General features: G+C 46.3%; 2 protein-coding genes across 2 annotated transcripts in view; one reads left to right on the top strand and one right to left on the bottom strand.

Annotated features, from left to right (window-relative positions):
- Positions 1–7,726: 7,726 nt before the first annotated feature.
- On the bottom strand, positions 7,727–13,045 carry LOC144151684 (cystatin-A2-like). Its single transcript, XM_077682795.1, has 3 exons — positions 12,889–13,045; positions 11,356–11,457; positions 7,727–8,100 (listed from the first exon to the last, which is right to left on the bottom strand). The coding sequence occupies exons 1-3, from the start codon at positions 12,961–12,963 to the stop codon at positions 7,978–7,980; spliced, it is 300 nt and encodes a 99-aa protein (XP_077538921.1). The 5' UTR covers positions 12,964–13,045; the 3' UTR covers positions 7,727–7,977.
- A 5,831-nt stretch (positions 13,046–18,876) lies between these two features.
- The window catches only part of LOC144151855 (uncharacterized), a gene marked incomplete in the record, with an annotated part of 237,826 nt that continues 236,301 nt past the window's right edge, over positions 18,877–20,401 (top strand). Inside the window, 1 exon segment of the mRNA XM_077683015.1 lies at positions 18,877–18,970. Within this exon segment, the coding sequence (XP_077539141.1) occupies positions 18,928–18,970 (43 nt within the window).

Below are 20,401 nucleotides of genomic sequence, written 5' to 3'. Positions count from 1 at the left end.
TGCATTCCAACGCCATTCATTCGACTCTTTTCTGTGCTGGTGCTGCCATCTCGGTCAGCTTCTTATAACCATTAATGGCAGTTTTTAGAAACTTCCTAGAGACGGCTCTGCAGTTGCCTTGTAGCTGCTGTCATCTCGCGGCAACAGCTTGCATTCTGAGTTAGTTCACTGAAAGCTCGATAGGAAACGTTGGCAGAGCAAAAACGTCTGGGCGCCTCCGCCCGTGGATGCCCGCCCGTTTCAAAAGGCGTTAAAAGGACTGTCCTTCAACCATCTATATATCTGAGACAAAATAAAGTGGCAACTTCAAGACTAGGGGAACGCAAAACAGGGAAATAAAGGAGCGGAAACATGTTCAGGATAGAAAGAAAAACCACAAGTGTTCACAGTACAAAATAAAGACGAGGAAAGTAATGAACAGCAGTTTATGTCGAAAACTTGCTGGAATTTTAGACAAAGCACACTTGGTACCAACGAAATGAGGGCCGGGCCCTATTAAGTTCCGTATATAGGTGAGCGAGAAAATTGTATTCTAACAGAATACTATAAGCGCCTAGACCAAACGAAGCGATCGATCCACATTCAATCAAACATCCAAGTATCAGGGTCTAGGCTTTCCAGTTTTCCACGTTAACGCCCAGTTTTCGACGTTAATTAGGAAGCAACGCGGTTTCGCTATAAGAAAATTTTTGAGGGCACGTTGTCTATCAACATTTCCTGCTTTTTCCGGAATTTGAGCTAAGCGTAAGCCAAATCCAGCTAGATCACCCGCTGTTGTGTCAAGTACGATCGTTTCGCCATTCCCAAAAACGGCATTTGAGTGCACGCCCGGTGTCTGCTGGGATTTTAACTCACGATCATCGTCATCAGAGAAAGTTGGCTTTCCTGCAGTGCGGTTTGGGTGTACTGCAGCTGCAGTGTGAGGCTGAAAGCTTTGCTTTAAAGCGTGCACCGCAGGTGGCGTCCGAGACCAATTAGGTACGTAGCAGCGCCGCTAATGGAGAGGAGGTGCATATGACCGCGCACTTAAAGGGGCCATGAAGACAAAATGCAAGTTTGTTTCATTCAAGAGATTGCCTCGTTAGAACAACAGTGACGCCACTTTTAACGCAAACTTTACTCAAATAGACAATATAATTGGGGAAAAAGTGAATGGTCATGCGACCCACTAGCTCATTTACCGCACTAGTACCTATGCCGTATTATGGGCAGCTGTGCGATTGGCTGAGGCTGGCAAAAGCAAGCACAAGTCAGGCAGGGCTAGCTTGCTAGCAGGGAAAGCTAGCTTGCAGAACCAGCTATTTGCGCTTACATTTTATGCATATTCTTTTTATAGCAGTAAGAATGTTGAGGTAAACAAAGGAAGTTACGAACGCACGCGTGAACATAGAAGCACCTGTGCGTACTGCGTGTACTATATTTGTTATAGCTTCACAGCTGGCGCTTCGGGGTTGTCTCACACGACCCTGGCCGACTGGCATAACCAACCGAAATTGTCTTACGTGACCCTGTTTGTCTAGCATACCCCATGTTTCACGAAAATTACTACCTATCGTAACAAAAACAAGTCAGGTGCAATTGCGGTCAGAAACAAAGAAAAGGCGGACAGCGGTCCTGTGCAGTATGGCGGCGCCATATAGGATAACTGACGGTAAACAAGGCGTTCCGGAGTCCGCTGCAGATTAAACCGTGCACTTACGTTCTTTTGAAGACCTGTTTTGGTTACGTCATCGCAGATGTCATGAAACATGATTTGGCGGTAGAATCAACACTTTAACTTAAATTGATTAATTCCTCAGTGAATAAAGCATCGTTTGCTACCGGACAAGCAAATCTTTCGAATAAAACAAACTTGCATTTTGTCTGCATGACCCCTTTAAGGTCGATATGAAGGAGTCATTCCCGTAGAGCTTGGGGCCCAACTTCCACACAACGGATCCGAAAAGAGAAAAAGAGCGAATTTCCAAATGTAAGTGCACAAATACGTGTTGTACGCGATATGTGTTGTGCTTACAGCGCCGGCGTTGAGTCATTGAGACAGCTGGAAGACTTGCGTCTTCCGCGGTGCCTCTGACGCTGTAGTTGTTTAACATAGGTGCTGGTCTTTCTTGAGGCAAGCTGTTTTTTCTGAGGGAGAGGCCTGAATGCCCATTGTTGTGTGCATTTGTACTTCCTTTTCTGTGTGCTGTTTTTGTCTGAAGTGAAGAGAGTAATTCAAACAGAAACGAATGAGTGCAGTAACATTAATCTCAAATATCTAAAGGCACTGAGCGCATTTATGATTTTATATAGCGTTTTCTTCCATTTTTAATCACGGAAAACACATGTCGCAGTCCACTGCTTACCATTGCAGTGAACACCATGCCAGACGTAACCCTCTCGGCAGCCAGAACAGCGTTACTCAATGAAAAAATGAACCTTTTAATGCGAGGACGTCAAGCAGAAAAGCCGCCGTTCGATGTATGTAGCTGCGGAACGGCCCCTGCAATGGCCGATGGGGCGGAGAAAGTGAAAGTAAAGTAATTGAGTTGAAAAGAGTAATGAGGATAACTTAGGACCATATGGGAATCGAACCCAGGCCTACCGAATTGCGATTCCACCAAGGATTTTCGACACCACCACAAATCGATAACTCTAGTTAACTAAAGGTGGTCGTAGTGAATACGTTGTGGCTTTCGGCTTAGAAAATACTAAGGTAACTAACTACACTAGAAACTAGGCTAAATATAGGCGTAAGAACATGTCGCTCAGGTGGATTGGCCAGTGGAAATGACAGCTGCGGTCAGATGCTCCCGGCCGTTTCACCAGTTTTTTTTCGCTGCGACGTCACCATACCCACCTACAATTCCCAGATACCCATGGACTCAAGGGGATTGGAATATGACGATGAATAGCTGTCCTCAAAAGCTCACAACCGATTTACCCATTCCCGTTTGGCTGCGGCGTCAACATAACCAAATAAAATGTACACTAGCATACCCGTTTGGCAAGTGATACCCGTTTGGATTGGCAAGTGACGATTACAGCTGCGTCAGAGGCTCACGACCAATTCACCAATTCCTATTGGTTACTACGTCAACGTACCCACGCGAAGTAGCACTCTTCCAGTTCAACTGGATATTCATGATTTCGCAATCACAACCGACAAGGAATGCTTATATGTTACCTGTCTCCTTTTCTTTTTTGCTCGACTGGCATTGCTTAAATTCCTGCTAAAATCTTCAAAAAAAAAAAAAAAGGAAAAGAAAAAAGAACACCAGAAGTGTATCTGCATTATTTTTGCCCTCAGCGTTTTTGCAGCTAACCGGGCACCGTACCTATTGAAAAATTCGGAGGGTAATTCCAGTCAACAAATAGCGTGTCAGAAACTTCCCTTTGAATTACTAACCAATCTGTCTTTCTATGTGTGCATCAAAACAGTGGAACGTGTTATATACACTCATATCACCAATTTTCTAGATTCGGACAATTCTTTTATTCTTCACAGAATTGTTTCTGAAAGCACTTTTCTAGTGAAACTGAAGTGGCTATTTTCGTGCATGACCTACGTTTTAATGTTGACATGAAAAACAGACTGACGCCGCTAACATTCCTGAACGTCTGCATGACTTTACAAAAGGTTCCTCAGTAACCACCTGCTACCAATGCTTTTCTAATTGAACTAACGATTAATGTTCGCAACCCAATAACCTGAGGCGTACCACAGGGCTCCGTACTGGGACCGCTCTCCTTTTTAATTGCTATTGATGACTCGCGAACGCATACTTCTTTTAATATCGGTATTATCACCGTTGATTGTGGTACGTACAGTTCAATCGCTAGGGAAAGTGCTCCTATAACCCTTTGGAACGATCTTAATGATAGACAGTGACGCTTAACCGCAATAAATGCAATACTGTCTCTTTTCAGTGCCCGCGTTACCCTTTTATTTTTGCTATACCATTCATAACACACTCGCAGCCCATGTTCAGACTTACCATTACCTCGTTGTCGCATTATCTAATGATGCATCATGGTTCCCTCATATCGCTAAAACCATATAATCCGCCAATAAATCACTGGGTTTTTAAGGATGTCACCTTCTCCGTGATCCTGAGCATGTAGAACTAGAACTAATAGCATATGTCAATCCCTTGTTTGCTTCAAGCTCGAATGTGCATCTACGATCTGGAACCCGTACCAGTCTTATCTTTATCAACGCAGTAGAGTCTGTTCTGAGCCGCCCCACGAACTTAATAAAATCACTTTGCAATGTTCTGAATTCTAGAACGTAGTTCTATAGAAGGTTCTCATTTTTTGCAACAGCTAATTGTTGACTTTTTGCTTTGCTAATCCGTTCTACATGTATATAACCTTTGACCCACCCCTTATGCAATACTCATCACCGCCCCCCCCCCCCCCCTTTTAAGGAAAATAAGCTGAACTTTATAAATCATGCCCATGCAGTCGCAGCGCACCCCGTGCGCTCTTATGCATTTCATGAGTTGCATAAAGAAAATTGCGCATCCCACGCACACGTAAAGTGAAGCCTTCATCGTCGTTGATCTCAACTGTTCTGAACTGCATTAATGAGTTCAACTAGCACCGTTTGAAATCATTGTACGGGTGTCAGAGAAAACCTAGCTGGCCATTACCAAGGCCGTACCCAGAGGGGGGGGGGGGGTTCGAACCCCTCTCGAAATCTTTTCCAGACAGACGTAAGCGATACTTACTGTTGATTTCAGCAAAACTACCCCCTCCCCTCCCCCAGAAAAAAAATTCTGGCTATGGTTCTGGCCATTACGATACTCCCTAATGCGATATTTGGGCGCAACACCAGTGCGCTGAGGCAGCGCTCACTCGTGGGTTCTCTCGACGGCAGCAACATGAGCCTCTGTGTCGGCGGCGCGAAGTGCGTCTCAGGAAGGGACCGCGAACTGCGTCTTAAGCGAACGCACATCATGACACACGCATGCCCCCCTCACGTTCTCGCCAAGCGTCGCGCCGTCGAGCGCCTCGTGCGGGCACAGCATACTGCCCCCTCCCCACCCTTACCGCACACTTTCGGAGAGTGCTGGCTCGCGCCGCCACGGCGAACCGCCCTCCCCTCCAAATTTTGCGACACTCTCCTCCTTTGCTTTCTTTCACTCGTCGGTGTTACCATCGTTCGCTTTTTCTTTCACTCGTTGGTCTTCCCATTGTTCGCTCGGTCTCGACGACGGCGACGCGGCTCAGCCCAGAGACGCGCGACAAAGGGGTGCGCTCAAAAACTGGGTTGAGATGAAAGTGCGTGCGGCATTTTTGTTCGCTGGTTGCTCTGGCCGTAGCTCTCACGACGCTCGTCGTCTTTCATTGCCGCCGCGCATTTTTGCCTTCACTCGCGTCTTCGATCCAGCATACCCAGCACACATTGGTGGCCTGCGCCATGTTTCGCTGTTTGCGAAGACGTTCGCGTTGTGCGTGGCGCTTCTTTCGGACCTGTACGTCGTGGACGCAGCGGGAACGTTTCTGAGCGATTTTGCTGGCGCGTGTTCTCGTGTTCTTAGGATGCATCGGGGGCGGCAACATGATGATGATGGTGATGATGCTTAGCGGCTTCCGCTTTGTCACGGGGTGGCGTTGTACAGCGACCTTAGTCGTAAAGCCTCTGTATACAATCACCTCGCCATGAAAAAAAAAAAAAAAACTTTATGGTAGTTTTGTCACGTGCTAGTTTGACTTCCTTGTTCGGATGTCTTCCCAGATTCTTCTCTGCCCGTTTCCCACCAACACTCTAACCTTCTTTTACTAACCTCTATTGCTTTGCAATTCACTTTTCCGATAACCTTAAAGCCAAGGGCTTCCCAAAGCTGGATGTCTCTCCCACTGAGAACCGGATGGATACCTTTGCACTCCGTTATATATGTCGCATGGTTTATTTCTCCTTGCTGCAACCTGCGCACAGTTCCTGCACCTGCTCGCGGATAAGCGTTTTTGTTCGCAAGCAACCTGCCCAGGCTTCAAAAAGCATGCACTCCCTACAGACGAAGAAGCAAATACACCAACCAAGGGCGTTTATTAAAAGCGGTCCCTTGGTAGTTGTATTTGCCCCTTCCTCAATTTTAACTCAACCAGGACAGAGTTCTGTCGAGGATGTTCAGATTCACTCCCTTTGGTATTATCAAAGAACGTTTTCCTCGTGATCTCCCGCTTCCCGATTCTGTAGATATCAAAATTCTTCTTTGCGTCCATCCCTTTTTCCCAGTTCGTTGTCTTTGATTGTATAACTTCATTTTTTATTGCCTTGGTCGTTTCCCCTCGCTTCCGTGTTTGATATACTTTGTACTAAGCCTTCTGGTTCTTTTTCTCTATTGTTCGTCCACGATTTTCATGTAAAGATGCCGTAACAATCTGGCAGCCCGCCTCTGGTCATCAATATTTCTAAGTCGTTCTTCAAAACATATTTTGCTTTGCGCTTCTCTCACTTCAAAGGAGGCCCATTCCATGCCTCCCTGCACTGTCTCATTTGTTGTTTTACTGTGGGCTCCTAATGCCAATCGCCCTACCGCCCTCTGGTTCACTTCTAGCCCTGATTGATTATCTGATTTGAAACGCACTACTGCGTTTGAAATAAGTGAGTGCCGGTACCATTACACACTTCCAGATTTCTCTCACTACTTCATATTTGTTATATCCCCGTAGTGTTCCGTGCTTCATGATAGAGGCATTTATTTTTCATTTTATTCTTGAATACTCCTTATGCGTTTTTAGATAGACCTGGCCTTCTTTTATCCAAACGCCCAGATATTTGTATTTCGTTTTTTGAAAGATATTTGAACGAATACCGTATCCTTGCGAGTGGCGTCATTAAAGACCAGAACCCCTTCTTTGCTGTGCTAAACCGTAACACCAGTTCAGTGGCTTCTTTCCCGCATATATCTGTAAACTGTTGCAGACACTATTCGCTATCTGCTAGTATAGTACTATGTCATCTGCATATATCAGACCCAAGACATGTTGTTCCACTTCCTGTCCTTTGCGGCTATAACACAGACTGAAACCTATTTCATTGTCTTCAAGCTTTCTTTCTAGTCTTGCCATGTATAACATGAATAGCGATGGAGACAAAAGACAACCCTGGTTTAAACCTCTATTTATAACTACCGGTTCGGTGCACTTTAAGTCCTCCCAGGTAATTTGTACCTCGCTTTCATTGTAAATTTCCTGCAGCAGCTGTGTAAAGTTCTGGCGTAATCCCTCCCACTTAAATAGGCTCCATAGAAGTTCTCAATTACGTTGTCGTAGGCTCCAGAAATGCTAATCCTAATGGTTGCTTTTTGGCCATTGACACCTCTATGCATTTGGCTAGGACAGATAGGTTGTCCTCTAAGCGCCTGCCTCGTTCACGGAGACCAGCGCGCCGACTGGTGTTTTTTTTTTTTAACCACCATGCTCCTCCTCGCCCACCGGAGCGGTGGACGAGGAGCAGTCGCTGGAAACGAGCGGCCCATTCGGCATTCGGCCAGGGAATTACAGCAGCCAGCAGCAGTACCCCGAAAGGCCGCGAGAGAGGTGCATAAAGTTTCGCTTGAATACCTGTGAAAGGCTGATTCTCCAGTAAGACGGTTTTGTAGGTTACGCGAGGACGTTAGGCCTGCTCTTGTTTATTTAAAAAATTTCTACTGTCTTCTGTTGTAGAGCCTGTATGTATCGCATGCAGGGAAAACAAATTTGACCTACCATCCGCCACAAGTAGAGAGGCACAGACTATCGCTTCCAAAATAACCGTTTATTTCAGAGGTGTGGTTGCATCGGCAAAGAAAAAAAGAACGAGTTAAAAATGTTCAAGGCGTCAAGCCAATTATGTGGTTATACATTGATGACTAGTATTCACGAAAAATTGGCTGCAAAGGAAATCTTCTGCCGTCTTTGCATCAAGTGACACAACCGTGGTCAATTCCAGGCGTTCGAGAGGTCGTTCGAGGGCTGCACCCACTGCAGCCTGTCCTGACAATCGACTCAGGCAAAGTGTTCCAGTTCGTCCTCGAGCGATTTGTCCGCCTGGACGGCAGAGAAGGTGACCTCGCCCTTAAAAGACTTATGCGCCCTGACGTGGACGTACTGGTCCGAGCCAACCTGAACCTGTAAAGAAAGCGCAAGTCACGCTGAAGTTTAGAAGGCTGCCTATAAAAGGTACAACCACTGAGAGTTAGCTGAATTATTTTATATAGAAATTCATCATTAGCAAACGTACACTGAGAGGCAAGGACAAAACTGAATACACCGAACCGTTGACGTTTAGTAAATACATCAACCGTTGACGTCTGGTAAATATCCTATGGACTAAACTTCGTCCTCATTTGTTATAAACTGGTTAGAGATTATGTAGTTCGGACCCTATATTTATTTATGTCCGTTGTGGCGTTAAATTAGTGATATATAGGTTTTTTGTTTTAGCAATCGCAATGGTTAGACCTTGCGGGGTTCTGATAACGTCGATCTGTGTACGAAACTGGTATGCTATCAAATGCACTCACAGGGAGGCGTTTTGAGAGGACAGGATTGCAATGAATACAAACAATTCCCCTAACTCCACTAACGGCTCACATTAGTTGGAGAAATGGTAGGTAGCCTCCACGTATGGCAGGCTAAAGGGATCACAAGTGCCGCAGCATGTGTATGTAAGCAAAGCCCTATGCGTAGCCGCGCTTGAGCAAGAAATACGTGTCCGCGCTGCTATACGCGATCGGTTATACGATCGGCACCTTTTTTATCATATCATCTGCTGATTAAAAGGTTTCCCCATTGGTCACTGTGCCTATAATAAGGCGATACCTCTCCGTAAGCCTTCTCTTCTATAGCACCGAACAATTCCTCCCTTGTAAAAGCGTTTTATTTATTTTTTCATTTCGCAGTGAGCAGGGGCAATATGATCGTTCAGTTTTATATAATGATATAAATTGCCGCTATCATGTCAAACCAGGAAAAAATAAAAATGCATAAAAGTGCACAAAATGCGAGACTAGACGGGACGTGCGTTCATCAACTTCGCTTGTGTTCATCGTATACACGCTTCGTGAAAGCCTCAGCGGTATGGGAGTGAGTGAGTGAGTGAGTGAGTGAGTGAGTGAGTGAGTGAGTGAGTGAGTGAGTGAGTGAGTGAGTGAGTGAGTGAGTGAGTGAGTGAGTGAGTGAGTGAGTGAGTGAGTGAGTGAGTGAGTGAGTGAGTGGTTAGCCAACCAGACGAATAATAGTGTAGGAATAATATTGTGTGTGAATAAGGAGGGTAAAACACTGAACTACAGTAAAATATAACCTCCACACGTCTACAAAAGGAACAACTGTTGCATTCTTTGGTACCGACATCACTTGCTTTGACAGATTGCTTTGTCCAAACTCTCCCTCAGTTAAGGAAAAGCAAAAAAATATATATATTAAGAGTGAAGAAAGCTAATCCAAGCACAGGTGCTTTGTGGGATGTTAGCACGCTTCTTAATGTGCTGTAATAAATGACTGTGAAAGTACTAATCCCCCGCGTGGCTCAAACTGCCTGAGTGATAAGCAATGTTGTCTGCAACCACGCTTCAGGTCGTTGACTTGCACAGGCAACCTCGGGCACGTGCTCGCTCATGGATATCAAACGCGCGGGAATGAGTACAGATAAGGTGCTGCATGGACAGGTGCGCTATCTATCTGTATTGTTTGACGAGGGCAAACCGCGTTATCGGTGTGCGTATATCATTCATGTGCTTCCTTTCTACCTGCAATCTTAGCGTGACATTATTTTTCCTTTTCCCGCTGCAACAAAATGCACATTGATGCGACTGAGACGGACTCGCCAAGACCATATATATATATATATATATATATATATATATATAGAGAGAGAGAGAGAGAGAGAGACAGAAATAAGGGTTGGCAGTCAAGAAAACCTCGGAAAGCAATGGGGAGTATTTGGTAGGTCACCGTAAAGAATTTGGAAAGACCGAAAGAAAGTGGGGAAAAAATGCCCGCCGGGTGGGATCTGAACCCACGACCTCCGAGAAGGTGGAGGGGAAACAGCCCCGCCGGTAACGTAGTGGTCATCGCACTAGACGCGTATTCTCGAGGTCGTCGGTTCGGATCCCACCCGGCGGGAATTTTTTCTCCACTTTCTTTCTGTCTTTCCAAATTCTTTATCTGTTTCAATGACCTACCACATTCTTCCCTTTGCTTTCCTAGGTTTTCTTGACTGCCAACCCTTATTTCTGTCTTAATTCAACAAGCCCCTCGTCGCCGTATACAAGACTTGATTTTTGGCATGCTGGGCTGAATTTGTGCAGGCTCAAAGTGTGACGGCCGCCTGCAACAAACTGATTGACGGAGGTGTACTACGAGTTGAGCGATATCTGTCTACCAACACCCGTTTATCATTGCTTATCCAATTCTGGGCACGTCATCTCTGCTCGTCTCCTTTCCATAGCTTTTCATACTAATGCGAAGTCTATCGTTCCACACCCACTGCTGTTAAGCTGCACTCACGTTACGGTTGACGACGTCACAAGAACTGACGTGGTCACTACCGGTTACGTCACTTCATTTCTGGGAGCAATGTAACTTCCTGCTCCATTGCATCATCCCCGCCTGACCTTAACATGCACTAATCGAACGAGTGACCTTGCATGACGTTAACTGTCCTGTTGACAAACATTGTGGCGTCACGTGGCGGACACGTTCATGTCGGTTACTGACGCTCGGACAGCTATGGACGCGTAGATTACATCATAATTTGAATAATTGAATCAGAGGGTATAGCTGGTTTTGTTTCGAACTCGGCTAACGCTACAAAGTTGGCTTTGCCGCAATGCGTTACCGGTGCGCGTACAGCGATAGCTATCGCAGCAAAAAGTTTGTGTTCTCGTACATATACACCCCGGTGAGGCAACGTTTTGCCACAGTAGGCGCTTCCATGATCGCTTCCAGCCCCCAGCGGAGCAAATTATGTGAGTGACAAGGTGAGTACGATTCGGCGAAACGAAAATACGTTACGTTTTGCATGGCGCAATGCCACAACGCAGATAAAGTTGGTTCAGTCAAATTGCGGGCTCAGCTTCGCCATTGTGCCAATTAGTGTCATTGGCTACATTGACTGGTTATTCGAGTGGGTTGTGGCGAAGCAAAACCACGGAAAGTGTCCCACGATGTTGAAGCTTATAGATAAGGCCACCTGTATTATTTTTTTAATGACCACGTAACCTTACAACATTAAAATGTTCGCATTGTACAGCAGGGAACAGGTCCACGTATACAGACTGAAGCCGCACACAAATAATGCTCATTTACGAAAAGCACGCTTGACTTGTAGGAGCAGAGCTAACATTGCCGTGTACCATGACACACAATCGCATGCAAACGTACCTTGATGAAATAGTTCATCCCGTTCACGAGCTGGGTCTTGTATTTCACGGGCGTAAATTCAGCGAAGTTTTGACCGAGCTCGGCCTCTACATTCGGGCGTACCTGCAATGTGGTTGAGTCAGTTTTTAATGAAAATCTGTTGTGGACTTGCCCAGCTCTCAAAAAAGCACGAATGCAACACTTCCAAGGCACAGGACTTCATCATGGGAGAACCCCGGTTCTTAAGCGTTGGATATGGGGGTCCCAGCGCCAGTTCTTGCATTTTTGCCTGAAACGTGTGCAATGTTGTACCTTTTAAGACATTCTCTTATGCCGTAGGCAATTTCCCGCAAAAAGAAAGAAAGAATTAGATGTGAGTCCGTGAAGCTAGTTTCACTGCAAGCGATTACATAAACGTGCGAGGCCGAATTCTTCGTATAAACGGCCGCAGGAGCGCTGGCTGTCATTCCCCGGCGCGTGTATTTATTATTGGGGGCGCTGGGGTTAGGCCGAGGAGAATACAGGTCTTGGAAATTTCAGAATTTTCTTCTCGCAGTTTCCGTTATCAGCTATGGAATACTTAGATAAAAGACGGCTAGTTTTGTGCAGGCAAATAGTAACTAAATTATTCTATTCATGATACTTGTAGAGGCAAAAAGCTATTCTTGATTTATTTTTTGCGCGATGCCTTCCAAAACGTAGCATTCACTGCTGCAGTTCAGAAGCGCAAATGCAGTTTATGTTGAAACGTTAAATAATTTCGATCGTTTGATTATTTCATGGATGTTTTCGAGCAATCTTTTTATAAAATTAAGTATTTTTAACCTGGAGCTACAGTTATAGCCACTCGAAAAATTTTCGAAACACGTTCCTGCATTTCTTTTCAGGACAAGAAATTGAGGCTCTAAAATATTATTGCTTCTTTGTTATTTCTTCGTGTTAGGTGGAACAAGCAAGGAAATCGAAAGGGAAGCAGTGAGTCATGGTCATTTGTATTTTTTTACGGATTACGCGCATTCGAAATAAGAGCGTGTGAGACGTTGCCTTATTTCTGTCTACATTACCACAGCAGAATCTCAAAAAACATTTCACGTAGAAGGAACGGTCACACTCCTTCGCATACGCCTGCGAACTGATTTCCCAAATTTTGTAAAAAAAACTTCATAATTTTGGAAATTCGTTGATTGTGGGGAGCGGAGTTATACTAGAGTTTAATTAACATGGCTCTGACTAGGCTACAGCTGACTCAGCATTTTCATTTCATCGTTATTCCTGAAGCGCTCACCCCAGTTTTTTCTGTTTGATCGCGGAATAGAACTAATCTCTGCGAGGGTACAGTGTACTGCTAAGTCCGAAGGTGCGGGTTCGATTCCCCACAGCAGCGGCTGCTTTTCACATCAAGATTGAAAATGGAAATACCTGTGCTCCTGACCTTTCGGCGCACGTTAATATTCCACAGGAGGTGCGAATTATTCCATCTATCCCTCCATTGCTGCGTACCTCAGCCTGCAGCTTCGACGCGTAAAACTCTAACAACTATAAAAGCGTAAATACCTTTTCGCAAATCTCCTGTACGGTAGCGTCAGCTTCCTTGACCTCCGACAGTCCTCCGACCTTTGTGGACGCCATGTCTCTGATGTGTGCCGTTGGTTGCAGACAGTTAACCGCTCTCCGGATATTCGCTCTTCAGCCGACAGGTGCCCGCGGGTCCCTTTTTAAGTTCGCCGGAGTGGGTGGGCGGCGTTGGCGCCTTTACACAATAGGACACGTGAGTTTGCGTTGCCTATCAGCGACCACCTTGTGATTGTTTGCGATAGCTCGCACCGTTCTCGTCGTGTGTGCGCGTCATCCGATAGCGTTGGCTTGGTGCGTTCAAAGAGCGCGCCAATACTAGAATCAGGGGTCAGTGAGCGCTGCTAATGCTCCGTGAACGGGAGGCCGTTGCGCTCGAGTGGGGAGAGAAAGGGGGGTCGACGCGAAAGTGAGAAGGATAATGGATGCCGCCAAGCTTTGTCTGGTGACGTCACCGCCGAGACGATAGTAACCTTAGGTCTTGCTCGTCTTCACGGGTCCAGATGAGTCCAACGTCTATTTTTGTGGGCCCTAAGTGCGCGTGAACGTGTACACGTACGCGTGCATTTATCAAATCAGAACCTGGGACTGGTGCGCGGTTTTCTGAATTGCGCTGCTTAAACAAGCTTCTTTTACGAGGCAATTAGCTCAATTGAAAGGCTTCTGACCAGCTCAGACCCCGCGCATTTTTTTTAAATGCGCAAGCACTGAATGGCTCATTAAGCAATGAATGAATGAATGAATGAATGAATGAATGAATGAATGAATGAATGAATGAATGAATGAAATCTTTATTCAACAACAAATGCTGCTGTTAGGACACCCGCCTGGTGGAGGGAATCCTCAGTCCAGGATTCCCTCGCTGTGGCTGGCTGCGTAGCCCCGTTCACCAGGTCTCGTAGGATCCTTGCCGGCCAACCGCGCCGTCTACTGTTGAATGGAGGTATTGGAGATGGGTTGAAGACCTGTCGTTTTCTGGCACTCCCATACCTAATGGTATAGGGTACAGAGGTGGCTTGATATTCGGTCGGATATGTGGCATGGAGGAGGGCCCGGTGCGGATAGATGTTGGTTTGGAGTCTTCTAAAGTTGTAGCTTCATCTCTAGTGAGTGGCAGGTGGGGATAGGGAAAAATTCGCCGTTGGTGTCGATAGTGACCAAGATGTCTGTGTAGCGCAGGAACGAACCCTTTCTTAAGAGAAAGATAAGCTAAGAGAAAGATAAGGTTAGAGCGCGAAACTTTCTCCCGCGCAACTCGAGTCAAAGTCTAAAATCCAAACTGCTTCGACCGTGTTGGAATGACGCAGTCGGATAAAAGTTGGCTTCATAATTCATCCAGATTGTGTAAACTTGTGTAAAGTTGGCTTTTCTGCAGTTCGTTCTGGGCGTAACGATGTCGATTTTGTACTTTGACTTTGGACTTTGAAGACAATGCCGTACACCTGAGAAAGCTTCGTGGTTTCAACTTTTTCACTTCCCCCATAATCATCGTCATCGTCAGAAAAAGTTGGCTTTTCTGCAGTGCGTTTTGGGGCAACGTCGCCATCAGGAAGACATAGGAAGCTTCGCTTTAAGAAAACGACGTCGGCCTCGGAAGCTGCGAAATGGCTCCAAAACCCACGGGACTGCGAAGTTCCATAGTGCGTGCATCGCGCTAATAAAACACAATAAAAGAACTGCGCTACTCGGCAACGCATGGACATGCGTGGAGCCATGTGGGAAGCTGAGAGCAAAGTCAGCTTCAGCTCGGTATGTCCTGCTGAAAGATATTTTAGCCACAAGCTTGGATTAGGTAGTTTTTGCGAGCAAATAATTTCCAACCCGAATGCAATGCGCTTTGTTGCCTTTCAGCGCTTGTTTTTTTTTTTTTTTTTTTTTTTGCTGAATTGACCCTAAATTTTATTGATTTGTCGTAAATAGGGCTTTAGCAACTCGTCGGATTTGGTAGTGCAGCAGCTTACTGTCAAAGTTTGTTGCTTCTGTGTGCGCTTACATACCACATGATCCTATTTTCGTAGTTTTTACTGTGAAATGCGTCAAGTACCTGCATAAAACTTTCTAAGTTGCTTCGCGTATCCAAATATAAATAAATAAAAAACTTTTGTCAATTACCTGTCTTCGTTCTTCTTCATTCGAGCGCACTTGTGTTCAAATATGCCATTGTTTTGGCTAAGCGTATTTACACTCTAAAGCAACCTTGTGTTTTAGCTTTACCACATTGCACTCGAGTGTCAAATCCATGCCGCCAACGAAGCGAATTCCGCGAATGGCAGCAATATGCATACCATTTGACTAAAAAAAATAAAGTCCCCTTCTTATGAGAAAGACGGTTAACACGCGAAACTTTCTCACGTGCAGCCCGAATCAAAGAAGAAGACCAAAATCCAAACTGATTCGACCTTGCCGGAACGGCGCAATCGGATAGACGCCGGCGTCATAAAATTAGGTGCCCAGGTCTGCCGCCGACCAAGGAAAGCGCTTTTAAATGCAGAGCATTTCTTTAACTCATATGTAGCGTCCGCCGTCCGTCCGCAACAGCTCATTGCGCAGGTGCGCCCTCTCCCCCACTCCTCCTCTCCCGCATCACGCTACCCTCCTCGCTCTCAACAACAGGTCCGCACCCCTGCCCTAACACTATATAAAAAAATAATTTTTACCGGCGCCTAGTTTCGATCCCACGACCCTGCGGGCGGAACGCAAGGTACATGGTGCTGTACCCACTGCGCCACAAAGCCGACACAGAATGGAAGGCTGCGAACGCGCCTTATATCCTTGACTCATTCAAACTACGTCAAGAAGCTGCTGATACACGGCAGCAGTTGCATCGATCTCGTCTTCACCAGTTGCTGCAACGCACGACCACTGCTTAAAGACCCCTTAACAGTACACTTTAGCGACCACGAAGCCGTCGTTCTCAGCGTCCAATACAACGACAACAGCAACAAATAAATAAATAAAGACTTACAACAACCTAATCCTTGCCTTCACTTCTTGCGTCACAAAAAAAAAAAGAAAAATTGAGCCCATCTCTCCACGAGGGGGGACTCGAATCGCAAAATCACGAAAGAAATAATTAATATATGAAAGAAATAATAATAATAATAGTAATAAGCAATATTAGTTAACACATTCACTACCAGCACACCACCACCCCCCAAACACTAACGTTAACGAAATACACCCACCCCCTACGTGACGCATTTACTCGAGTCCCCCCTCGTGGGGAGATGGGCCCAATTTTTGAAGCGAAGCTTTCTACCTCTACCAGCCAACGGTTCTTTCGTTGCGTGCGGGACAAGAAATTCCCAACGCGGCTGTGGAAGAAAGGGCGCTTTTCACTCACGAAGAACCGTGTAGATGGCGCGGCGAATTTACCCAGCGTTCCCCGCGCGCTCACGCCGGCGGGCGCATCGGCGTGACCCGGCTTTGTCGTCTGCTTTAGCGACGCTTGTTTTGGGCCTGTTTAAGCGCAGCTTCGCGTCCATTGCGTGCCTTCTTCGCACGTCTTGATTAAATTGTTCAACAGCACCTCCTGGTTAACCCGAATACGACGGAATAAAGTGGTCGTACGGCAAAGACACGTTAAAGATTGGTTTGCAGGGCACGAAAACAAAATGTAGAGATCGCATACAGACACCTGGCCGCTAAACAAACACTACCTTTTGCGCACTGCTTGCCAAGAATGGGGCTCCGTTTTCTAAATTGGTGAATACCAATTCGGTTGTGTTTTAACAGGTATTAAAAAAGGCTAAAGGAGAAATTGGTTCTGATTAATAATAAGAGTTCACTCAGCTTTCTCGCAATTCTCAAACTTACTAAACTAGCCAGTTTAAATTGGTATAAATGGGAATCACTAAGCTCACATGCTGCATTGTTTCGGTGTCCGCGCTTTTGTCGCGCGGTGATGTAGCCCCGAGCTAGCACACCGGGATGGCTAGGCTCCGCTGTCTCACTCTTCGAATGACGCTCTTCGCCGTTTTCTTTCTACCGACACACGTCCGGGCTACAGCGGCGGCGTCCGCCGCTCTAGCCCGGCCGTGGACGACTCTTGTATACGTTCGGGACGCCACCCCTGGGAATTCTAGGTAACGGCAGGCAGAATATCTGGTAGATCTGGTGGCTCTTTGTAGAGCCACGTGTGTGAATTCAAGTGACGTCGCATGAGCAATTGTTGTGGGTGTCGTTTACAGCTTGACTTTCCAACCAGCTTCACAGCGTGGATTGGAGCAAATTTTTTTCTTTTCTTGAGGCGCTTGTTGTGGCTTTGCAAAAATTCATGGTGTAAGTTGGCTTTCCTGCAGCGGGTTTTGGCGAAACGACGCCACAAGTGAGTCATAGAAATTAAAACGGGACTTGGGTTGCGGCACTGCGCAATGCAGAACGCCATGCTCGCATTGCGCGATGCCACAGCGCAGACCTAACTTTTGAATCAAATCGTACGCATCATTCGCCAAAATTTCATTGTTGACTATGTTAGCTACATTATTTGACCAATTCAATGCGTCGTAGTGAAGCTGAACCACAGGGTTGTCTTGTAGTATAAGGTGCTCCCACGTTTTAACTCGGAGATCATCGCATTTTGTTTGTTGATTATTTTTTTTTGTTCCTTATCGTCATAGGAAATATCGACCTGTGTCATACCTGACACTCCCTGTTGCATATTATGTATGCCCGCATAGGACTCTCTAATGTAGCACGTATGTTTTTCGGAAATAAGACCAAGTTTAATACAGTTGAATACCATGTACAGCCTTTAACACCATGTATGTGTACAGGGGAGGAGGTTTGAGGTCACGCACGCATGGACGATATCTCGGGAGGGCAACGCAACGCTATTGCGTTCAACACACCTCGTCAACTCTTTTGCATTGGTACGTAAAGCATAATGGAAAACTTCCTGCTAGCGTGAGTACAATATTAGGCGAAATGTGAATCACGCGTGAATAGACGGGCTCTTTTCCAAATGAAGTCACTTGCCCAATTAGTCTGCACGAGTAGACAAAACAGGTCTGCGGAACAGATAGGCTCTCACGTGAGTTTGACGCATATCGCCTATGCGTAATTATTTACCTTTGGCGGTGGGGCCATACGATAAAGGCAGACATTCTGACTTCGCACGTGCATCGGTGTGATTCAGGCGAGCTCCGCTAAACATGTGACCGTTTACCACACAGCGCTGGTCAGCGTCGCATAGATATGGGATAAGTTGGCTGCACAACTTCCGGAGAGGCTGCAGGGTGGTTATAACTGAGACAGCGTTTGGCGTGTACGATGGAATGCGCGCTGCGAGATGGGGTTTGAATTTGCATCGAATAAACAGGATTCGTGATGCCACCACTTCCGTCAATTGGCTGATCCCAATAAAGATCAATCTATTAACGGAAGTTAATCGGTTGCTGGTAAGGAACGGCAGCACTATGGTTTACACATTGAAACGTACACAGGCACGCCAATACTGTCTTGGCCAATCCTCCTGAATAAGCACGCGTTATTTTCATTGGCAACATCACGACATACCAACCAGTGGCACAGAGAGAAATAATATACACAGTGTGGAAGGACAAGATCAATCGTGGTTTTACCGCTCTTTGACACTTCAGTGCTGAAAACAACGCAGTCACATTCATTATGATCATCATCGGATTTTGTTTTCGTCTTCTTCGCCCTCCTCCTATTCTTCTGCGCGATCTGAGTTCATAACCACGAAGAAGGATTGGGTGGGGTCTTTTCTTTTCCATTTTTTATTTAATGTATGCTTTCTCCTTCTGTCTTTTCCATCCAATTCCATTTTCATCTGTTGTTCTCTTATGGGCATTCTCCCTTGGTTAATCCCACCGAGCGGGTACGCATCAGTGGCCCTGCCACCACCACCATCATCATCATCATCAACAACAACACCAAGACAGTTGGGCCTCGTTGTGTGTTCGCAACGGCGTTCAGTTGAAGGCGACGTTTTTGCCTCCGCTGTGGTCCTTACATGACTTTTCGAGAAGATTCCCCGTCCACAGTGGCCCGTCCGGGATGAGAGGCAGCGCAGCCACCCTGTTGCTTCTGGCGCTCGCCGGTACGTCCTCTGCAGCAATGCGCTCCCGAAGGGCAAAGCCGCCTCCATTGCTCGCACTCTAGGCTGTGTAAGCACGCATGTTGGTGGTCGTCTAAACGCGATATAGGCCTCTGGCCTTCCCGCTGCCCATTTTCATTTTGTAGAGTCCGAATTTGTCCCTATGTCATGATGGATACACACAGGAGCGACCTAAGGGCATCGTGCGACCGTATAGGTGACTTCTTTCATCATATTTTATTTGTCGTATCTGCGAAGCGCATGCACCGGTTTTGACGCCTGAAGATAATGCACGAAGTTAAGGCAAATCCAGCCTTTGTATCCGAAATTCTCATTACCATGAGGGCATTCAAGGTAAACTTGCCTTTCTGAGCAACCCAGCCGCAATGGACCCGGAAAGACATTACCCAGTAGGTCATGCAGCAAAAATTTCGTGCTTCATAAACATGTCTTTTCTATGCCTCAGCGCAGAGCATGACATGACTAGTTAGAGGAACATGGGCGAAGCCTTCGTCCTGCGTGCACACAGGCAGGATGATGATGATGATGATGATGATGATGATGATGATGATGATGATGATGCTGAAACATGAGTATTCGCACGGCAATCGACTTTCTCCACTTGTTGGGGAACTTAGAAACTGTGAGTTGTGTCATGTACTGAAGTTGTTTATATCACATTTTATTGCGAAGCACTTCGGCGCCCGGTACAGGGGTTTCGCGGCGGCGGCGGTGAAGGCAAAGGCAGCCGTGTCCGCGTAATCGAGCGAGAACGAGCCACCTCAGGCAGAAGGAAAACAGAAGAGCAGCGATGGCGAAAGTGGGAGAGGGAGGGCGGCACGCGCTGCTATCACCTCCCAGCGCGTCGTTACGGCTCAGCATGTTTCACTACCTCCCTCTCACACTTTCGCCAGATGCTCCTTCTTCGTTTGTGGCTCATTCGAACCATAAAATTTGCGTGGGAGGTTCAAACATGATTTGAAGCGCTGCGAGATAGCAGCAGAGTAGCGCGCGCCACTCTGCATTCGCTGGTCACGCGATCACTTCCTTTGACGTAGTAGATATGAGCCGTGACCGAGAAGTCTGCAGTTAGTTCCGCACACAAATTTCGCATTAGGGAGTATAGTAATTGTCATGTGACTTTTACCTTTATTTTATTCGCAGATGACTAGCGTGGTAAAAAGAGCCTTTTCAAACATTCTGTTTACGTCGTCCTCCTTAGCCTTATAGTGTCGACACATGGGCAGTGGAGAACTTATTGTTGTTTCTGAATCTGCATTAATGAAATACCCAAATTCACGTCGCAGATCAATGTCATAACTGGCAGCTTTGAACCACCACAAGGGGCAACAATGCCTTAAAACAAATCCGCCGCTTTAAACCCTAAGCCCTCGAGAATTTGCCCGTTTGTCATCCTGGCGTCTTTACGTGTGT

The sequence above is a fragment of the Haemaphysalis longicornis genome, unplaced genomic scaffold (assembly GCF_048455015.1).
Source record: "Haemaphysalis longicornis isolate Haplotype H1 unplaced genomic scaffold, Haemaphysalis longicornis Haplotype H1 scaffold_9, whole genome shotgun sequence".
Lineage (NCBI taxonomy): Eukaryota > Metazoa > Arthropoda > Arachnida > Ixodida > Ixodidae > Haemaphysalis > Haemaphysalis longicornis.
This window is presented reverse-complemented; position numbering and strand designations above follow the sequence as displayed.